A 20,710-nucleotide genomic window follows, 5' to 3' on the forward strand; every position below is an offset into this window, starting at 1 on the left:
GTCCTTTGGTTGCTTGCTTACAAGAGAACACTTTTTCTTAGCAGTGAACAAAACAAAACAAAAATCACCACTACTTTAATTTTACAATTTTTACTTATTCATTCCGTACGTCCCCTTGATGGCAGCAGTGGAAATGATCAAGGTCGTGTTGAAATTAATAGCAATGCTAATAATATAAGACTTCTTTACGTGGAGCGTTGTGGCTCACTGTATTATTCTTCGTACTTTGAAACAGAGGGTCGTTGTTTCGAATCCCGGCCATGGCGCAATTTCCTTTGGCAAGAACTTTATCCACATTCTGCTTGCACTCGACCCAGGTGAGGTGAATGGGTACCTGGTAGGATTTTTCCTTGAACGCTTTAGCGCCTATTAATATGGCTGCTCAGCTACAGCCGGGGTAATAATATGATACCAAGTATGAAAGCACAGTTGAGTATATGCACATAGTAACAGCGCTATATAAATTGACATATTATTATTATGCGTATGCATGTCAAGTTTTGTATATCAATTCTATATGACCAATCCAGTGCGTCTCGTTGGCGGCACGACTAGCAACGAAGGCCGTGTTGAGATGTATCACAACAACGCTTGGGGAACCATCTGTGATGACGGGTGGGACATCAAGGACGCGGACGTGGTCTGCCGGATGCTGGGTTTCTACCGGGCCGAGAGCATCCCGTCGTCAGGGAGATACGGGATGGGGCGGGGCCAGATCCTCCTTGATACACTGCGATGTAATGGCACTGAGGGTGATATTCTGGATTGCGAACACGATGGTCTCCTGAAACACGATTGTGATCATGAAGAGGATGCGACTGTCATTTGCCTTGGTGAGTCTCCTTGCCGTGAACACTGATGCTCAAAAGTTTGTGAACCCAACCAGAAAATGAATCTGTGTATTTAAATTTTTTAAGGTCGGCCATGTTTTTATATTATGATCCCGGGGCCGTATGTTTAAAATTGTCTTAAGACAAATATTGTAACTTCAGAGATATGATAAACTCGGTATTCGAAACATTCTTGTATCTTTTCTTGTAACATTTTTTTGTAACTTTCACTGAGGACTTATGTCCAAGCAAAATATGTGTAAAGCTGAAAACGGCCCATAAATTCTCTGTGCGCAAGACAAAGTATCGAGATGAAAGGTATTCTGAACATTCTCTTATCTTTAGAGAATGAAAGCGATTGTAACTTAATGTTTCATGCAATATTTCTTGGTCAACAATAATTTCTTGCTGCATTTTGCAAGAACATCCTGCTTCTCAAAAGCTCTGAAATACTGGAGATAGTACTACAGAGACTTATTCCAGATTACTGATTAAAGATGATTTAAGCGCGCTGTTATCTTGCTGAGTTATCAAAAAAGTTAAGACAATTTTGATAATACTACTGTCCCTGTATATTTTTCTCCCAATACAGCCCCAACTGAAGCAGCGAAGATGACCTTGGATATCCGTCTTGTTGATGGTGGCAGCGCACGCCAGGGTCGTCTAGAGGTGGAATACAACGGCGAATGGGGTACGGTGTGCGACGATGGCTGGGATTTGCGCGACGCGGAGGTGGTATGCCGCATGCTCGGTTTCCCTGGGGCGGAGAATGCCCTCTCTGGTGCGTTCTATGGAGAGGGTACCGGGGCTACGGTGCTTGATGACGTCAGTTGTGAGGGGACGGAGGAGGATTTGGCACTCTGTCGGCATAACGGTTATCTGATGGAGAATTGCGGTCATAGTGAGGATGCATCAGTTATCTGCTCTCCGCTAGGTAAGGTTATCTCGGTTTTGGCAAGGAGGATCGAAAATTAGTTTGAGATTATTTAATGCACTATCAATCTTGTACATGTATCATTACTTTAATGCCTAGAAGCCTTTCAAAGAGGATAACAATTAAGTTTCTGGAATTATTTGTTTGTTTCATGTTTGTGAATTACAAATATAAAGTGGTAGAAGTAGTGGAAGTATTAGCAGTAGTAGTAATAATAGTAGAAGTAATAGTAGTAGTGGTAGTGGTGGTGTGGAGGAGCTGTGGTGTAGTGGTTCTGATGACTGTCACTTTGTAATCAGAGGGTCGTGGGTCCGAATCACACGGCGGTCTGGCATCCTTTGGCAAGGCGTTAATCCCCACTTTGCTACTCTTGACCCAGGTGCTAAATGGGTATCCAGTAGGATGTGAAAGTCATTGTACCTTGTCCAGTACTGTGTGCGCCATACTGGCGACTGACTGGAATATTCCCAAGGGAGTGGAGGATGTGCATACATTGTGCGCGGGAATGACAGATTGAATCCGATGACCGGGGTAGTAATATATCTGTAAAGCGCTCAGACATGTTGTTCCAAGGTACATGTCTTAGGCGCTGTATAAAAGCGGATTATTATGGTAGAAGTAGCAGTAGTAGTAGTAGTAGTAGTAGTAGTAGTAGTAGTAGTAGTAGTAGTAGTAGTAGAAGTAGTAGTAGTAGTAGTAGTAGTAGTAGTAGTAGTAGTAGTAGTAGTAGTAGTTGTAGAAGTAGTAGTAGTAGTAGTAGAAGTAGTAGTAGTAGTAGTAGTAGTAGTAGTAGTAGTAGTAGTAGTAGTAGTAGTAGTAGCAGCAGCAGCAGCAGTAGTAGCAGCAGTAGTAGTACTTGTTGTTGAAGTAATATGAGTACTAGTAGAATGGTAGCGTAAGAAATAGTAGTAGTAGGCGTAAATGTAGTAGTAAAAAAAGTGGAAGTGGTGTTTGTACATGTCCATGTACATGCATTAGTAGTATAAGTACTAGTTCTGGAAATAGCATTAAATGCCCATTATAGATATTTTCTACTTTGTTAAGAATTCACCGATTCTCTGTCTTTGTTTACAAAGGTCGTTTGGTAAATGGCAACAACTACCGCGAGGGAAGGGTAGAGGCGTACCACGAAGGCGAATATTACTCCGTCTGCGACGATCTTTGGGAGATGGAAGAAGGAAATGTTTTCTGTCGTATGCTTGGATTTCCCGGTGCTGAAGCGGTTCACGCACTGGCCAACTTCGGACAGGGTGAGGGCGACATTATCCTCGATAATCTCAACTGCGATGGGACAGAGGATAGTCTGTTCGACTGCGAGGGCAGCACACTGTTCGAGCATAACTGCAAGCATAATGAAGATGCAGGAGTGACATGCTCACAGAGTGGTAAGCTTTTCTCTCTCTTTCTCTCTCTTTATCACGTACAGCAGGTGCTACATAAGCACTTGCCCCATTGCCCGGGGCAAGTAAAAGTTAGAGTTGGGCAAGTGTATTGAAGTAAACACCAAAACGTGATTACTTGTACAAAGTCTATTTTTACTTCCGTTGATTTAGATGGATTTATTTTATATTATTTATGATCGCAAAAGGGTCCCCGACAAGTTAAGATAGGGTTAATGTGTTTGTATGCTAGCTACATATGTACATCTAACTCTTTAACATTTTAAGACATTTATATTCCAACAGTTCGTCTTGTGAATGGAAGCGATGCCCACGAAGGCAGGGTGGAGGTCTATTATGCAGGGGTATGGGGTACCGTCTGTAACGACGAGTGGGATTGGAATGATGCAAACATCGTCTGTAGGATGCTGGGCTACTCTGGAGCTGAGGTGTCACAAAAAATGGCGGTCTTCGGAGCAGGTGGGTAATCTGATGGTTGCATTTTTAAGAAGAAAAAACAATATAGCAATCGAGCACAAATCCCTTGCTCAAACCTTTGGCCCGAAATAAGGTGGTTTTGAAAACCCAAGGTTGAATACATGGTTTATGCAGATTTCCTGTAGGAATTGATAATTTAGCATGTATCGGGCATGTGTGTACAAAATGTTCAATGCTGATGCGCGCTTTTGTCACAGCGTGACAAATTGACGCCTGTTACCATGGTTAGATACGCTATTTTATTCATGAGTCCACTGTTTGAAAATTGGACTCATTAATTCAAACTGTGGACTCATAAAATAGCGTGGATCACAAAGGCAACAGGTTTCAATTTTGCACAATAACAAAGCGTGCATTAGCATTGGACATTTTTTAATATGTGCAGGTAAAATAAGTGTAATTTATACAGGAAATCGGCGTAAACCATGGTCTCAACCGTGGGTTTTCAAAACCACCTTTTTGAATTTGGGTCTTTGTGTTTTGGAATTTCGTTCAGCTGCTCATTGCCCAGAGCTGCCAAGTACTACATGTACTTATTTTCAATACTGATGGTTCCATGCAAAGTACTTATTTCTAAAGCTTCAGTTGTATGAGTTGTCCTATTGCATTTCATTGAAAATACTGATTTCCTCACCAAATAAAATACAGATTTTCAGCTTTTGAATATTGAAATATCCTTGTTGAGGTTGGCAGCCCTGTTTGCTGGACACAGCCAATTGCAGTCAAAGGCAGCATTAGAGACAGTGACTTTCCGTTTAAAAAAAATGGTCTTTTCCGTTTCTGAAAATCTGTAATTCCGTTTTAACTTTATCTAAAAATGGAAATTCCTTTCTGTCACCGTAAGTGTACGCAGTAAAAACCTGAATTCCAATTTGTAAAGGTGAATTCCATGAATTTTTAAACGAAAAGTATAACAACCAATCAGAAATTCTGTTTTATTTACCGGTAAAACAGAAAATCACTGTCCCTACAACATAGTGCAATGAAATGAAGTAACATAAGGTCAATTCACAGATTAAGACAGAGGCCTTGTATACTGTCTTACATTGAACGTATACATACTTGTTTGTTGATGAGGACACCTTGTTATTGAATGTTTCCAATAACGAGGAATTTAACTAGCTATTTTATTTATTTCTTTTGACTAGGTGTTGGTCCCATAATTCTGGATGATGTCTCATGTTTAGGGGATGAGTTGAGTATCTTTGAGTGTCCTTCGATGGGTATCTTCAGGCACAACTGCGAGCATGCAGAGGACGTTGGTGTTATATGCATAGGTTGGTCACTTTTCAGCTTTCAGTTTTGAAGGCTAGGCTTGTTTCGATAAATTGATTTGACCATAAACCATAAATGATGTATCTGTAGATACATTATTTTGCCATGATTCAACCGTAGAAAATAATTGATATATCTGCAGATACACTAGTTTACCGTGATATCGCTGTAGGGACTGTATGATGTATCTGCAGATCCATCATGTTGCCATTATCGTATGACTAATATGGACAGTTGGATATTTTGGCTAAATGTTGTACATGTATCTACACAAAAACATTCATTTTGATGAAAAACACAAGTTAAATGTGATAAAAACTTAAAAACTATTAATGAAGATAATTTTAATTACACTCTGATAATTCTAAGTTCAAAATTGGCAAATTTTCTTTTAAAGAAAGAAAAAAGCTTTAAATTCAAAGTGAGTTATCTACGAATGTGCATTTTGCAGATACATCCTTTTGCCATGTAAAATCCATGTGGGTTAAGACGTAAATTTAACACCTCACATAGTGCAGTCAAAATATGTTTATTCTTGTATTGTAGAAGATAGCAAGGAGCAACAATCCAGTCTCTCTCTGCGTCTTGCCGACGGACCAAACTCCCGATCGGGTCGTGTCGAGATCAAGTACGACGGAGCCTGGGGCACGATCTGTGACGATGAATGGGACGTCGATGATGCCAACATCGTCTGTCGCTCGCTCGGCTTCCCCGGGGCGGACCAGGCAATACTCCGCGGCCGATTCGGGGCCGGAGAGGGCGCCATAGTTCTGGACAATGTGAATTGCGATGGTTCGGAGGTGAACGTCGAGTCTTGCTTGCACAATGGATTCCTGGAGAATAATTGTGACCATGACGAGGATGCTGGTGTCATCTGCCTTCCTCAGGGTAATATAATTTAGTTCTTCTCAACTCATTGGCCCATATTCTGAAGTCGGGTTCAAATTAGACCATGGTTTAAAGTTGTGGTTTCACTATGGAGAGCCAAATTTATAAACAGTACACAATCAATTTATTAACTCATATGACACCCAGATTGTTCATAATTGTCTGGGAATGATAAGTGAAGTATTTGTCTTCATTATGGAAGCAAAAAGAAACAGAATATTAAACATAAGAAATATACAACATAAACAGACTTTCTTTTATTTTGGGCTCCCCATAATTTTAGCACCGAGTTAGACTGTGGTTTAAATTAAACCTGACTTCGGAATACGGGCCAATGGCTCATATTCGGAAGTCGGGTTCAAATTAGGCCATGGTCCAACTCTGTCCTAAAATTATGGGAAGCTAGAAATGTCAAAACTTTGTTTATATTTTGTGTTTCTCATCTTTGCTTTAATAGCTTTTCACTAATTTTTTAATGTTCTCATTCCCAGACAGTTAACATGGATTTGAGATTCGAATGAGCTGATATACTGAACCTCAAATTGCTGTTAAATATTCGTGTCACAATTGGTTCTCAATATTTAAATCACAAAATTCATACCAGATCGAAAGCACTTTAGTCAGTCAGACTCTGTTATATTGTGTTGCATATCAAAACAACATCCATTGAATGACTAGTTGTGGTGGTACTAATAAGTTTTACATTATCGTTTTTATACTGAAAATACATGTCATTCACTGTTAGAAAACATACAAAACTGGGAATGGGTTTAAATGATTATCAGGGAATTTTTATTCTTTATCAGGGAATGTACTCAGCAATTGCACATTTTCTTAACTCTTCATGCGTTCCCCTGTAAACCCCCTGTGTGTTGCATTATTTTAGCGTGATCCCCTCTACGCAGTATAATACACTCTGTTATTTAGAGTGCCATAACTTTTTATCTGATCATTTTGAAAGAAAATGTTGTGTAGCAAACTTGTAGAGTGTTTCCTTGGCTTTCTTATCGTATATAAATTTATTGGATAAATTATGGAAAAATGTATATTAATTTACATTTTCTAAATGCTTTCTCCTAATACTTCCAACAAAATTCTGCCATGAGTCACAGACTCCTACCAATAAACCTGGCCATGGTATTGTTTGTGAGAAGGTTTTTTTTTATTTTCTCCTTTCCTTTTTCAATGAACTTCCTGGCTGTGATCAGGATGTATTGATTTTTTGGGAAAACTCAACTATTCTGTAATTTGTAAACTGCGATAATCCATCGAACGCTAAACTAATGTCGCACGCGCGATTGATCGATCGCTACACATGTACGGTATACACAAACGCCAGGCTATACATTGTAGCTAGTCACGCTCTGGGGCATGCAATTTTTCCAAAAACAATGGGACAGGGGACGTCTATGGGAAATGTGTGGTTGTGCAAAAATGCGAACGAAACACGCCTACGGATGTGCAATAATGCGAACGTAAGGCATGAAGAGTTAAAGAGCCATTTAGTATATTTTTTATTTATACATACAAACACTCTCAATGGATTCTGTTTGATCTCATTTTTCTATCATTCCCACTACTGGTATCTACATGTACCTTCATAATTCTTTTCTGTTGATTCATTTGAGTACAAATGTGCTATTTGTCAAGATTTGGTAGAGATTTTTTAAATATTCACTTTGATTACTGATAAACAACTCCCAATTTTTTATATCTTATTCATTGCAAGAATAGATCAGCAGTGAGGTATAAAGGAATTCCCAAATGGCTTCACAAAATGCCTATAGGTTTGATGAACAAGCAAAATTTTCACTTTTTTTTCATTGTTGTCTTTTTCTTCTTTGCTTTGAAAAAGATATAACAATATGAAAAATATAAGACATTGCAAGTATTCTTATGGAAAGGTTTTTCATATTGTCCACAGCTCGTCTTGCGGATGGGCCAAGCTACCGCGAGGGGCGCGTGGAGCTCTTCTACCAAAACGCCTGGCATACAGTCTGCGATGATCAGTGGGACGAGCTGGACAGCGCGGTGGTCTGCGACGGCATGCTTGGTCTCCCGGGAGTGGACGGCCCCCAGTGGGAGCTCTCTTTTGGGCCAGGGGAGGGGGAAATCATCATGGACGGTTTGAACTGCTTGGGGAATGAACCCAGTCTGTTCCAGTGCCGCAGCCGAGGGTTATTCGTCCATGACTGCACCCACTCTGAGGATACTGGTGTGATCTGCTCCCCTTCAGGTAACGTCCATTTTGTGATAAGCAATTCTATTTACAAATAGTTGTATCATTGGTAGACTGATTGAATTGATATACGTGTGCTCACAGAAAAAAAATCAAATCAGCCAAAAAAGACAGATTTTCAGCAAGTCTGCATTTACTTCTGAAGGTTTCCATGGCAAAGAAGACTAGTGTACTAAGTTTCACGGTACACCATGTATTTTTCATGGGCAAGTTTTGGTCCTGAAAAGGACCACCCAATCTTGACGTTTCGACAAGTGTGTTCTTGTCGTCTTCAGGAGAATGAGCAAAGTTTGGAAAAGCAGGCCTTATATGCTCTGTCGAAGTGCCGCATGCACGGTTCCTTGCAGGGTACATGTCTCTGATTGGCTAGATAAGTCACATGACATCCGCTTATGCGGACGTGGGTGACAACACGAGACTTGCCCAAGAAAGATACATGGTTTACCGTGACAATTACTACACCAAGCCTTTGTTCAGTCTCATAAAAACAGCAACATGCAATAAAGAATGAATAACAACACATCATACATGAAATACATAATTTTGGAAATGATATTGAATTGTGTAAATGACAAATAAGTGTTCCTGTAGAAACAAGTGAAATTGCAGACATACAGGCAGACAAAACAAGTAAGAAACAAGGTAAGACAGGATATGACACTTGCTATAAATGTCCAAATTACTAAAGCAAATGAAACTTGCAAATATGTAAATATATACTTTGGGAAAGTTGGTAGCAAGGAGAATGGTTCCTCCTGACTTTGACTTTTTTTGCTTTATTTTCATTCCCTCTAGCTAGTGGTTTCAGATAGAACACATTTTAACAAAAAATAGACCCTAGTACAATGAATTCCATCAGGATGTTTTTTTCTATAATTTCAGTCCGTCTCGCTAATGGCTTTCGAGAGCATCAGGGTCGCGTGGAGTACTACTACAATAACCAGTGGGGAACCATCTGTGATGATGAGTATGGGTCCTGGAGCATAGAGAATGCCAACGTGGTCTGCCGGATGTTGGGCTTCGTGGGTGCCGAGAGTGCCCGCGGGAGCGCGTTTTACGGAGAAGGCGACAGTGATATCGTCCTAGCGAATGTCCACTGCAATGGGAATGAGACAAATGTCGCAGACTGCTCGCGGAACCAGTTCTTGGACCACCTGTGTGCACATTCGGAGGATGTTGGGGTAGCTTGTTCACTTGGAGGTTTGTCTTTTTTTATGCAAGTGATTATTAATCGTATCATTACGAGATGACAAAATTAGGGTGTCCTTATTCCATGCATGTACTTGAAATAGCTACATGTATAAAGGTAAAATACATGAGCACAAAGTAAACAACCAAGTCCTAAACTGCAAAATATTTGATAATAAAGTAAGTAAATGTAGGTCAAAGGGTTTGGCCAATCAAAATTTATCCGAAAATGGGCTTGAGTTTGAGATGGCTGATTAGAGAGGAAGGGACCAACAGAGAAGACATGAAAGTAGCAAGTAATGGAGAAGAGTTCGGTTAAGGGAGGAGGATGCACCAAAAGTGGAGGTAGGGTGGGAGGGGGTTCTCTGAGAGTGCGAGGTTGATCCGGCCATCCCCATAGTCGGGGACTTAACTATATTTAAAACCTGGATGCCTGACTGACATAACCAAGCAACCAAAGAATTTGATGGGAACATCTTTGAAATCAGCAGTTTTCTGAAGCCTGTCGGGAAGTTCAGATTTTTTCGGAATAAGAACACAACAAAGGACAAAATTCGCTGAGATCCACCAATATTTTCCCACTCATTGATTACATGAATATGATTATGCTTACGCATTTCCTTTGTACAGTTCGTCTAGTTGGAGGCAACAAACCGAGCGAAGGTCGCGTTGAGGTGTTCTACCGCAACGCTTGGGGAACCATCTGTGATGATCTGTGGGATATGAACGAGGCTCACGTCGTTTGTCGAATGCTCGGGTACTCCGGAGCCTCAGGATATACGATAGGAGCATCGTTCGGACAGGGCCAAGGTGCTATAGTCCTTGATAACATGATGTGCAATGGTACGGAGGAGCGGTTGGCCGATTGTGATCATAATGGCTTCTACAATCAGAACTGTGGACATCACGAAGATGCTGGGGTTATCTGCATTGATCAGGGTAACTATTTGATGCGAAAGTTCTTTGCATACTGAATTAATTCCTAAGGTTAATGTTGATGATTGTTTTTTATGATATTTTCTTTGAATCTAGATGTCAATTTTATCAGTTGACTATTGATAATGTAACTCCAGTGATATGCAGTCTTTGTACAGTGATCATCCTGTTCCAGTAAAAAAAACCATTAATTTACTGAATGCAACTTTATAGATGTTTGCTTAAGGTTTTAGATTTATTTTATGATTTTTTTTCTTGACTGTAGTGACTCCTCCACCTGAGCCTTCCACCTCTGAACCTACCCTCCTGCCAGGCACACCACTGCTTCCCATCGAAATCACGAGCGGGGCAGTCCGCCTCCAGAACGGCAGCTCCGACCGTGAAGGTCGCGTCGAGGTGTTCCACAATGGCTCCTGGCACCCAATCTGCGATGACACCTGGGACGAGCTGGAAGCAGATATCATCTGCAGGACGCTAGGCTTCCCAGGGGCAGTTCTTGCCAAGCGGCACTCCTACTTTGGCTCAGGGAATGGAAGCATTCTTCTGGATGACCTTGGTTGCTTCGGCAATGAGACAGATCTTCTCTCGTGCACACACGGAGGGCTGTACCAACATAACTGTGGGTCGATAGAACATGCTGGAGTCATCTGCCAAAATACAGGTAAAAAGAGTGTCCTTTTGAACAACATATTTTCCTGATGCAGGTAATATTTCATGATGGAAACAGGTTTGATCTCGGTTTCCGTTATATCTAAATGATCTTGCCCAATTGAACTTTCTTGGTCATACTGCAGTATAGTCAGTTTGTTTTATGCAACAAGATCCTTGTCCTCAAAGGAAAAATAGTAATGAAAACTGCACCGTTGGACAGGAATCTAATCTTTATATAAAACATTCGTTTAGATAAAACATTATTTCTGTTAATACTCTGTAGAGGTGTTATTGCTAAGTGGGTGTCTTAGTCTCCGCACTTTTGCTTAAATCCTTTTACAAGCACTGGCACCCTTTTACAAGGCATTTAACTACATTTGCCACACTCCAACCAGATGGGTTTTTTATAAGGCTGTTCTTAAAGTTACGCATTACTTTACGCACGACTTGAACATGTTCTTTGGTCATAAATCAATTCCATAGGGTTATTACATAGCACAAGAACGGATAACCAGTTGTGCGTAAAGTCATTCGTAATTTACGAGCAGCTTTATAAAACACCCACCAGGAGTAATAAATGGGTGCATGTACCTGGTGGATGTTTCATAAAGCTGTTTGTAAGTTAATAGCAGCTTCAAGGACGACCGCTGATCCTTTCTTGTGGTAAATGGTATATTGAATTGGCAATGGTTTAGCGTGGAAGATGAGTTCACCAGTTGTTCTTAAAGTCGTTCTTAACTTACAAACAGCTTTGTGAATAGGCCCCAAGGTAGGAAAATGCTTGAGCACCCAATCAGAGTAGCCATGCTAAGTCCAGGCATTGTATGCATTTCATTATTAGGATTATTTACTTGTGTTTGTTTCCTGTTGTGTTTGTTTTCCATTGGACTTGGCAGTAAGACTACAAGATGGTGCCCGCCAACTTGAGGGTAGGGCGGAGCTTTACGCCAACAACGCCTGGAACACCATCTGTGATGATGGTTGGGATATAGACGATGCTGATGTTGTTTGCCAGATGTTAGGATACCCGTCCGCCGAGGCAGCCACTGTGAGGGCGACTTATGGTAGTGGGACAGGGGATATCCTACTGACAGGTGTGGACTGTAGCGGCATGGAGAGCAGTATCTTTGAATGTGGCCACAGCGGACTTGACGTACCAAACTGCGAACATTCTGAAGATGCTGGTGTGGTCTGCTCACCAAATGGTCAGTATCGTCAGGACAACTTGTCAAAAGTCTGTGTCGCATATCTTTTAGCAAGGATCCTGAATGAAGGTGCTATGCTTCTTTCCTTGTGGCTTTGCTGCATTTCTCATTGATTTGGCTGAGATAAAAATGTGATTATTGGTATTAACAAAAAGGAGTTCTCAGGAACGACATGGCGCTTGCTTTCGACATGATACCTAAATGGATTGGTCTATAGCTCAACTAGTGACACAGCATAGCAAAACAAGGCACTTTGTCAAGTCTTTGCTGCGTCTATCCGGCAGGAAACCTGTAAGTGGTTTACTACCTCTCCTCACATTTCGTCACAGACAAAAAGATGAGAAATGCAGGCAAACCACTATGAAGACATGCAAAGGGCCTTCGTAGCCAGATTCCTGCTAAAAAAGATGTACATGTAGCACAGACTCTTCACAAGGGGTGTTATTACACGTCTTTACTTCTTGCTCTTCAGTTCGTCTTATCAATGGCAGCAGCAACCTTGAAGGCTGGCTTGAGTACTACTACAACGGATCCTGGGGGACAATCTGCAATAGCAACTGGGACATCCTGGATGCCAACGTGGTGTGCAGGATGCTTGGTCACAACTTGGCTGTGACATCGGTGAGCCATGACGAGTTCGGTCCAAGCGAAGGACCTATCCTTCTGAGTGATGTAGGATGCACAGGACAGGAGATGGCCCTTTCGGAATGTCACCATGGGCGGTTCTATCAACACGATTGCACACACCGTGATGATGTTGCAGTTGTTTGCACAGGTGAGTTTTAGAGCCGAAGTATTCCAAACATGTTCTGGGCTACTCAGAGGTGCCAGATTTTTTAGACTGTTTTTTAACATGTTATGGATTTTTTAATGACCCAGTGAGTAAAAATGATGGCATTCTTTCAAATCCTGGGACAATGGGAGTATTGTTCCTGTGTACTATTCCAAAGTTCCAGATTTTAATCAACTGAAAGAGTAAACCAGGATTTCATGGAAACTCAGGGCATTTTTTTTTCCTTCAAGTGTTATTTTTTCTAAACATGTTAGTCTGAATTGGATTTGATGTCTCATTACTGTTATCCCCTTATTTTTTCCCAACGGAAGGAATTGTTAGATAATGGTTTTTGTTGCCCACATGCATATTTTAGTGATGAAAAACAAAATAATTTGTTATGACAGATGACGTCGAAGTCCGACTCGTGGGCGGGAGCAGCAACAACCAAGGGCGGGTAGAAGTTAACTTCCAAGGTTCTTGGGGGACAGTCTGCGATGACTATTGGACCATTGAGGCTGCTCATGTTGTCTGTCGAATGCTGGGGTACCCCGCTGCAGATGGGTACGAACCAGGTGGTTTCTTCGGACCCGGTGAGGGGGCTGTAGTGTTTGATGATGTGCGCTGCACCGGAAACGAGACAAATCTTGCTGATTGCAGGCATCGTGAGACGTTGACCAGTAACTGCGGACATTCTGAGGATGTAGGAGTGATCTGTGCAGGTAAGAGAATTGGATCATAGCGAGTGAACTCGGTCTGTAAAGCGTCTGCCGGTCGAACCAAAAATGGTCGGTTCTAGTCCACCCCGCGGGGTGGCTGAAGCCCGCGTTTGGTGTAAACATGACCTTCCCCTGTACCATAGGGGCAGGCTATGTTGCAGTGGAAAACACTCAATCCCTGAGATAGGACATTGAATGTAGGCCAAGTGTAGAGGAAGTCATCACTAATGAAAATTAAGAATCCACTGCTTTATTTATTATTATTATTTATTTGGCGTCACCTGTGCCTGGGAGGCAAAAAGCGAACTGAATCACTGTGACCTGCAGGTCTCTCCTCCCAATATAACTGATTGGGGGAATGCAGGTGGACCACTACACCGGGGTTTCCCCCTACTCTTATACGAATAGTGCAATGGGTTCTTAACGTGCAAAGGTGGTGACTCTCCTCTACACGGGCCTCCATTTAACGTCCTACCCGAGGGACGGAGTGATTTCCATTGTAACATTGCCTGCATCTATGATACATGGGAGAGACGTTTACACACAACGCACTGGCTTCAGTCATCCGCCCGGGGTGGACTCGAACCCACGATCTTTGGTTCGACGGGCAGACGCGTTACCGACTGAGCCAACACCGCTCTCGTGTTTGTATAAGAGTATTCATTACATGGGGAGTCCGCGATGTATAAGTCCACCTTCACGTCCCTTATAAGCTGCATGTATATTGAGAGAAGAGACCTTTGAGTCACAGCGATTCAGTATCTAATTCTGCTTCCAGACACATGATACGTCCAATTAATAACAATGACTTTTTTTATCAACTCTGTTAATCTAAACCTCCAGTAAGTGTCCACGTACTGTAGTTCATATGCATACATTTTATAGCTCTCAAATTGTTGTGGCTTGATTACTTCATGAAAGTATATTCTTGGTCCTGTATCACAAATTTTTTCAAGTTACCAAACAAGCTTGAATGTTCTTTTTTATTCTCCCTATCTTGTTATACAGAGATAGTTCCATCCACAACCTTGCCCCCACCCATCGTTCCTCTGAATGTTCGTCTCGCAGACGGTGAGACTAACCGTAGAGGTCGCGTTGAGGTCTTCTACAACGGTAGCTGGGGGACCATCTGTGATGACTATTGGGATCTTGATGATGCTGAGGTTGTCTGCCGTATGTTGGGGCTAGGGCCCGCTCAAAGGTGATTTGATAATTCTGTATTATCCCTATCTAAATTGGACTTTTTCAGATCAGACTAATGTGTTTTGATAGTTGGGGAGCTCTGTGTAATTCATTCCCTTTCTGCAATGATTGATGCCACAAGTATGACATATTTTAGGCATATGCTTTATTGGATTTTTCTTGCAGATTTACATTAATGTTTGTGCTAACCTGTCACTTGTATTGTGAGAATATCGGCAGAACAGTGAAATGGTTACAAAGTTTCACCAATCTATCGGACGGACTTCTGAGTCTCAAATGCCTGACTCGGGTGTAATGAATATGAAGCCATGGCTTACGTGTATTTCATATTGGCTTGGATTTTGTAAGTCGCATGTATACTCACACTGTCCCCCGTTATATCTAGTCTTTTATTTTACTATCCTTGAAGGGCATACGGTGCATCTGAGTTTGGACCTGGAGAAGGGCAAATAGTCCTGGATGATGTGGAGTGCTCAGGAATGGAGACCAATCTGGCTTACTGCAGACATGGAGGATTGTTGAATAACAACTGTGGACATAGTGAAGATGCAGGAGTAGTATGCGCCGGTAAGTCATCCTTTCTTGGTATTTATGATGTCCTCCTCCTCTCTTGGTATCTATCAGGCGATTCCATAAAATTGTCCATTTTTGTACAGTATGTCCGACAGGTACGTAGTTGATGCTTGTAGTTCTTAGTCACAAGGCTGTTTAAGAAATCCATCCCCCATAGACTTTGTATACCTCCATCCCATGATGAAGTCCATATGTGACAGCACGTTGCAATGGACTTGAGGACATCTTTGCACTCTTCGCCTTTTTGTCTTTTTCCCTTCATCAAGGTCTCATAAAGAAGCACCTTGAAGATTTGTTTGTGTGCTGGTGTGACAGCAAGTAATTGTAGTTACTAGGACTTCGCATGCAAATGACAATACAGGGATTCGGTTTTTCAGAATTGCCTAACATTTGTCCACCTCATTTCGTGTTTCCACAGCTCCAGAACCAACCAAGCCTCTTCAGGTACGTCTAATGGGTGGAGCCAGTGAAATGGAAGGTCGAGTTGAAGTCCTCTACAACAACACCTGGGGAACCATCTGCGATGACCTTTGGGACATCAATGATGGCAACGTTGTCTGCAGGATGCTGAACTACACCAGGGCCGTCAGTACACCAGGAGGAGCAGCATTCGGCCAAGGGAGTGGACTGATTGTCCTTGATAACGTTGAGTGTCAGGGATATGAAGCAAGCCTCCTGGATTGCCATAGGACCGGTTTCTTGGAGCATAACTGTGGACATTCAGAGGATGCCGGGGTAGTTTGCACAAGTATGTTCATCTTTTCTTGTGAAATTAAATTTGTTCCATATTGTTTTCATTAAGGTATATGATATATTGCCTAGTAAAATGTGTTAATCTTTTTTTTTTAAGGATTTCCTGCATACAGCTCCAATGCATTTTTTCTGATTGCTCATTCTTTTCTACTTCAGAGAAATATGAGGATTAGAAGAAGATGCTAAGCTAGATTCCTGTTGGTAGGAAAATTGCTGAAATTGGTTTGTTAAGCAGATTTCATGAAAAAAGTTTATTATGCTCTGTTTACCAAGTGTCTGGGGATCTGAAAATCATGGTTTTTGCAGATTAAAATTAGATCAAAAAAGGAGGGTGACAAGTGGGTAATGGGTATTATGTTAGCTTTCCATGCACACTCACATAGGTGCAGCTATCAAAATGCTACATTTATACAGTTCACAAATCCTGAATGATTGAGCCCTAGCCTAAGTATCTACCCAACTCTGTAATCTGTCCTTTTCCTCTAGATATAACTGGTACAGAAGCCCCAACAACTCCCATGCCCAGGCCTATCGTTGACTTGCAGGTGCGCCTTGCTGGTGGCAGCAATAATCGAGAAGGGCGTGTTGAGGTGTTCTACAATGGTTCTTGGGGAACCGTCTGTGATGATTTTTGGGATATCAACGATGGCGTTGTTGTTTGTCGAATGCTGGGGCTTGGAAGGGCTATGAGGACGTACGGCGCTGGCCAGTTTGGTTCTGGTGAGGGGCCAATTGTCCTGGACGATGTACAGTGCCTCGGAACGGAGGAGAATCTTGGAGAATGCCAGCATGGTGGGTTCATGGTCAATAATTGCCAACACACCGAAGATGCTGGAGTGCAATGTAATGGTGAGTGTGAAGGGTGGAAGGACACACTTACAGTCATAACCTCTAGGTTCATTTTTTATGCATTGTTATCTGTCAAGGAAAACAGAATATGTTGGTAAGATTTGACATACTTATAATAATGATAATAAGGTAGCTTGTCAAAAGTCCATGCACCGTTCTTCATCGTTCTTCCCGCATCCGGGTTTTCGCTTCGGCTTTCCCGCCCAACGTTCCCTTGTCTTCAAAGGAACGGCCGCCATCAAAGGCCCTTTAATGCCACCGTTCTTTTGTTCGTCTTTCCTGCAAGTCTTAATTTCTGTCGAAAGGCCGAAGAATCTATTCTAAATAGCTCCCTCTACGACCAAATCAAATGTGTGCCTTCATCATGTTCATATTGACTGTCGGATCGAGAGTTCGGGTCACTGTTCTGAACTGTGGTTCGCATCTATCGGGTGCATTCATAAAGCCACGGTAGCTTAAAAAAAAATCACGCATGTGTCGAAAATCGTTACTGATCTTTCGAATTTGCTGCAATAACCATGAAAACCTCTTTTTTTGCAATTGGAAGACAGTCAATTCATGTTTTAGGTGGGAAAGTAAGATTCCACATATTTTCGTTTCGTAGGCCCAAGCCATTCGTAGAATTCACGTCGATTTGGAATATTAATTATTACTCGCATCTCAAACAGGTGTCGAGAACGCCCCCCCCCAAAAAAAAACAGAAGGAAATAGAATGATAAAATAAATATGACCGGAACAGCTTAGCTCTATTAGGCATGGAAAGATAAAAGATTTACAAAGATTTATTAGAAACTGTTTTAAATAGTTTTTTTCATATTTTTGACGGGCAACCATTTCCCCAGGATAACATATTGTCTCTTAATTTTCTTTATCTCCATGTTTTAAAGAAACGGGACCAAAAGGGATTGTGAAAAGAGGAAAAGGAAACTAGAGGTCAAAGGGAGAGAAAAGGGAGGGGAAACAGAGAGAAATAAGAAAATAATATTGGGATGGAATAAGAGGAAGGGTGAAAAAAATGGAGGAAATACAGTTGAAAGAGTGGAAAAAACTCGGAAATTTGAGAGGGGTTCTCCCGATTTCTGCCTCTGCATCGAAATCAATATTCATGAGAAAGCAGAGTTGTGTCCTCGCAGAAACCGTGATCAGGTGGGGGTGAAATTATTTTATGACTTGCGTCTTCGGAATGAGAGTACGCATTCGCGTGGACTGGATATTTACGAAATTGTGGTCGTCTATTTCGAAAATTGTATGCCATGAATGAATCAGCATCCTCAAACTTCCTGTACCCTTCTATCACTGGGGATTTAGGGGGGGGGAGCCGCCCTTGCCCCCTTCCATTATGAGAGGCACAATTAGAATTTGTAATGCAAAATGCAGCCAAAACAGAAGAGTGCCCCCCCCCCCTAAAAGCGGAACCTTTTTCCCCTGTCATGGATCCTCCCCTGACCTTTAGACATTATGTTGTATAGATCCGATTCTTGGTTGGATTTACATTTACAAAGGCCCCCCCCCCTATTGGCGGAGCAAAAAAAAGGGAAAGAAAGAAAAAAGAGAGGAGAAAAAAAGAAGAGGAAAACATAAGAGGAGGAAGGCGAGTGAATAAGATGATGCGAAGACTTATTAAATAATTTTAATAATCACTACGCCACTGGGACAACCAATTCAAAGAAATAATTAAATATCAACCTTGGGCGGCCGATCGGGGAAAATATGGGTGAAAAAAAATCACCCCCCCCCCCTACTGGCGGAGGCTGGATCCGCCCCTGATTTAGATTTACATTTTATTCACCCTATCGATCCCCTCTCGGGGTATGAGAGTACAACATAAAAACAACATATAACAGACTAAAGTATAACTTCATTTAATTGGTTTAACGTATTAAACGTAATGTTCGGAATTGAAGATAAATACCAACTGTGGTAACGATCTGAAAATTTGTTCGATCAGAATCCAATGAAATTTACCAACGAAGTGTTTGTATAAATGAAAAATATTTGCCAAATAGCCCTGTGAAAGAAAGTCGTAAAAGTGCTGAGAAATGAGCGATATAAGCACAGAATTCCATCAAATGTCAGGTATTTTTCGAGGCAATGTTATAATACACTGTCCCATGTATGCTTTTCTGTTTTAGTGATCATCAGAATTATCGATATTGAGCGGCGATTTCATTATTCTACAAAGATAAGTGTATATTAATGTACTAGGTCTAGATTTATGATGAATATTTCGTATCGAAATCGTCATGTAATCATATTTGAAATTGCGCCTGATACGTTGTGCTGTACATGGTCTATATCCTGCATAGTTATCGATATCGTCATCACCGCTGTTACTATCGCAATCATCTTCATTTCTCTATTATAAGTATTATCTTCGTTAACATTTCTATTATTTCATTATAATTTTATCATCATAAATCGATGGGGTGGGAGAAGGAGGAGGAGAAGAAGAATTACCAAGGAGAAGCAGACGTACATGTAGAATGGAGGAGCAGTAAAAAGGGATGAGATTAATAATGAGAGATGAGAAAGGATACGGAGAGGAAAAGGAAGATAGAGAAAAAAAAGGAGACGCAAGAAGAAAAAGAAGAAGGACGAAGGAAAAGCAGTAGGAGACGTATAAGAAGGGCAGGTGGGCAGAAGAACAACAAGAAGAGAGGGAGGAAGGAAAAGAAAGAAGCAGTAGGAAAGGATAAGGTGGAGAAAAAAGAATAATGAAAGACGACAAAGGATATGAAGAAGAAAAAAAAGATTAAAAAAGGAGAAGGAGTAAGAAGAGTAGATGAAGAAGGGAGTGAAGAATGAGAACAAGAAGAATGATAAGGTGGAAAAGAAGAATAGCGACGGAGAAACAGAAGAAGTAGAAGAGGGGGTGAGTTTGTTCTAAAGTAAAATCAATGTGAGTAGAATTAAATTAATGTTTTTATTTATATTGCACTTGCAGTGATTACATCATTACAATACTAGGATGCCATTATGTTCAATAATTTAAGCTTCAAAATTCGGTAATTCATGGGTGAAGATAAATTATGGGGCCGTAAGCTGCAGGGAGATATGTAGAGTGATATTAGCATTAGGTCATTGCTCTAAAATAGATGGAATGTGATTATTTATTATTAATATTAGTTAGTACACTTACTGGCCTAAAAGCAAAAGCAAATAGGGCCATGATATAAGCTTCTCCATATAGAGAATTGAACATTATTGACCTTTCAGGATTGCTTGGCATTGATACTCATCGAACTGTTCTTAGTCATTGCCCTGGCCTATGATCATGAAAAAGCAAGATCAGTCACCCGTATAGTAGAGAATCATTGACAATAGCATGCTCAGCGGGTTCGCCACAGAAAACAATGGGAGAGCTAGAAGCTTACAGTCTTGAATTCCCCATATCCGCTGCCGTAATTTCAATAGATAAACCTACTTCAAAAGACCGTTGGCCCGCCCGATGGGGAATCTTTTGTAATAATGTAGTGTATTAAAGTATGTGTATGCAGTAACTACCGCCCCGACTTCTGTTGTGCTATTTAAAAGATTTCTTTCACCATCATCGAGTAGCGATTAGCGTGTAAAATCGCATAAATTATCTCACAAAACGGATCTAATGTTCATGATTACCAACATCACCATAATCATTACCATTATCGTTCATTTTTTTAATAATAGTAATAATAATAATAATAGCGGCATATTACCCAGGGTAGCCACTTCAGTTCCGAAAACTGTTCTCCCAGAGGGCCCTGCTATTATTAACCCAGCTTTAGCACGGCTACCTTGATCGGGCGCTCGAGCATTCGAGGAATTTCTTCCTACCGGGT

General features: G+C 41.3%; 1 protein-coding gene across 1 annotated transcript in view; it reads left to right on the forward strand.

Moving 5' to 3' along the window:
- Positions 1-20,710, forward strand: part of LOC121421214 (deleted in malignant brain tumors 1 protein-like) — a 32,084-nt gene that overhangs the window by 4,892 nt on the left and 6,482 nt on the right. Inside the window, exons 6-22 of the mRNA XM_041615876.1 lie at positions 531-833; positions 1,423-1,764; positions 2,841-3,149; positions 3,450-3,623; positions 4,790-4,918; positions 5,463-5,804; positions 7,729-8,040; positions 8,926-9,243; positions 9,862-10,170; positions 10,433-10,828; positions 11,715-12,023; positions 12,496-12,798; positions 13,203-13,517; positions 14,523-14,715; positions 15,127-15,284; positions 15,709-16,038; positions 16,530-16,892. Of these exons, the coding sequence (XP_041471810.1) occupies positions 531-833; positions 1,423-1,764; positions 2,841-3,149; positions 3,450-3,623; positions 4,790-4,918; positions 5,463-5,804; positions 7,729-8,040; positions 8,926-9,243; positions 9,862-10,170; positions 10,433-10,828; positions 11,715-12,023; positions 12,496-12,798; positions 13,203-13,517; positions 14,523-14,715; positions 15,127-15,284; positions 15,709-16,038; positions 16,530-16,892 (4,905 nt within the window). The remainder of the gene's footprint in view (positions 1-530; positions 834-1,422; positions 1,765-2,840; positions 3,150-3,449; positions 3,624-4,789; positions 4,919-5,462; positions 5,805-7,728; positions 8,041-8,925; positions 9,244-9,861; positions 10,171-10,432; positions 10,829-11,714; positions 12,024-12,495; positions 12,799-13,202; positions 13,518-14,522; positions 14,716-15,126; positions 15,285-15,708; positions 16,039-16,529; positions 16,893-20,710) is intronic.

The sequence above is a fragment of the Lytechinus variegatus genome, chromosome 9 (genome assembly GCF_018143015.1).
Source record: "Lytechinus variegatus isolate NC3 chromosome 9, Lvar_3.0, whole genome shotgun sequence".
Lineage (NCBI taxonomy): Eukaryota > Metazoa > Echinodermata > Echinoidea > Temnopleuroida > Toxopneustidae > Lytechinus > Lytechinus variegatus.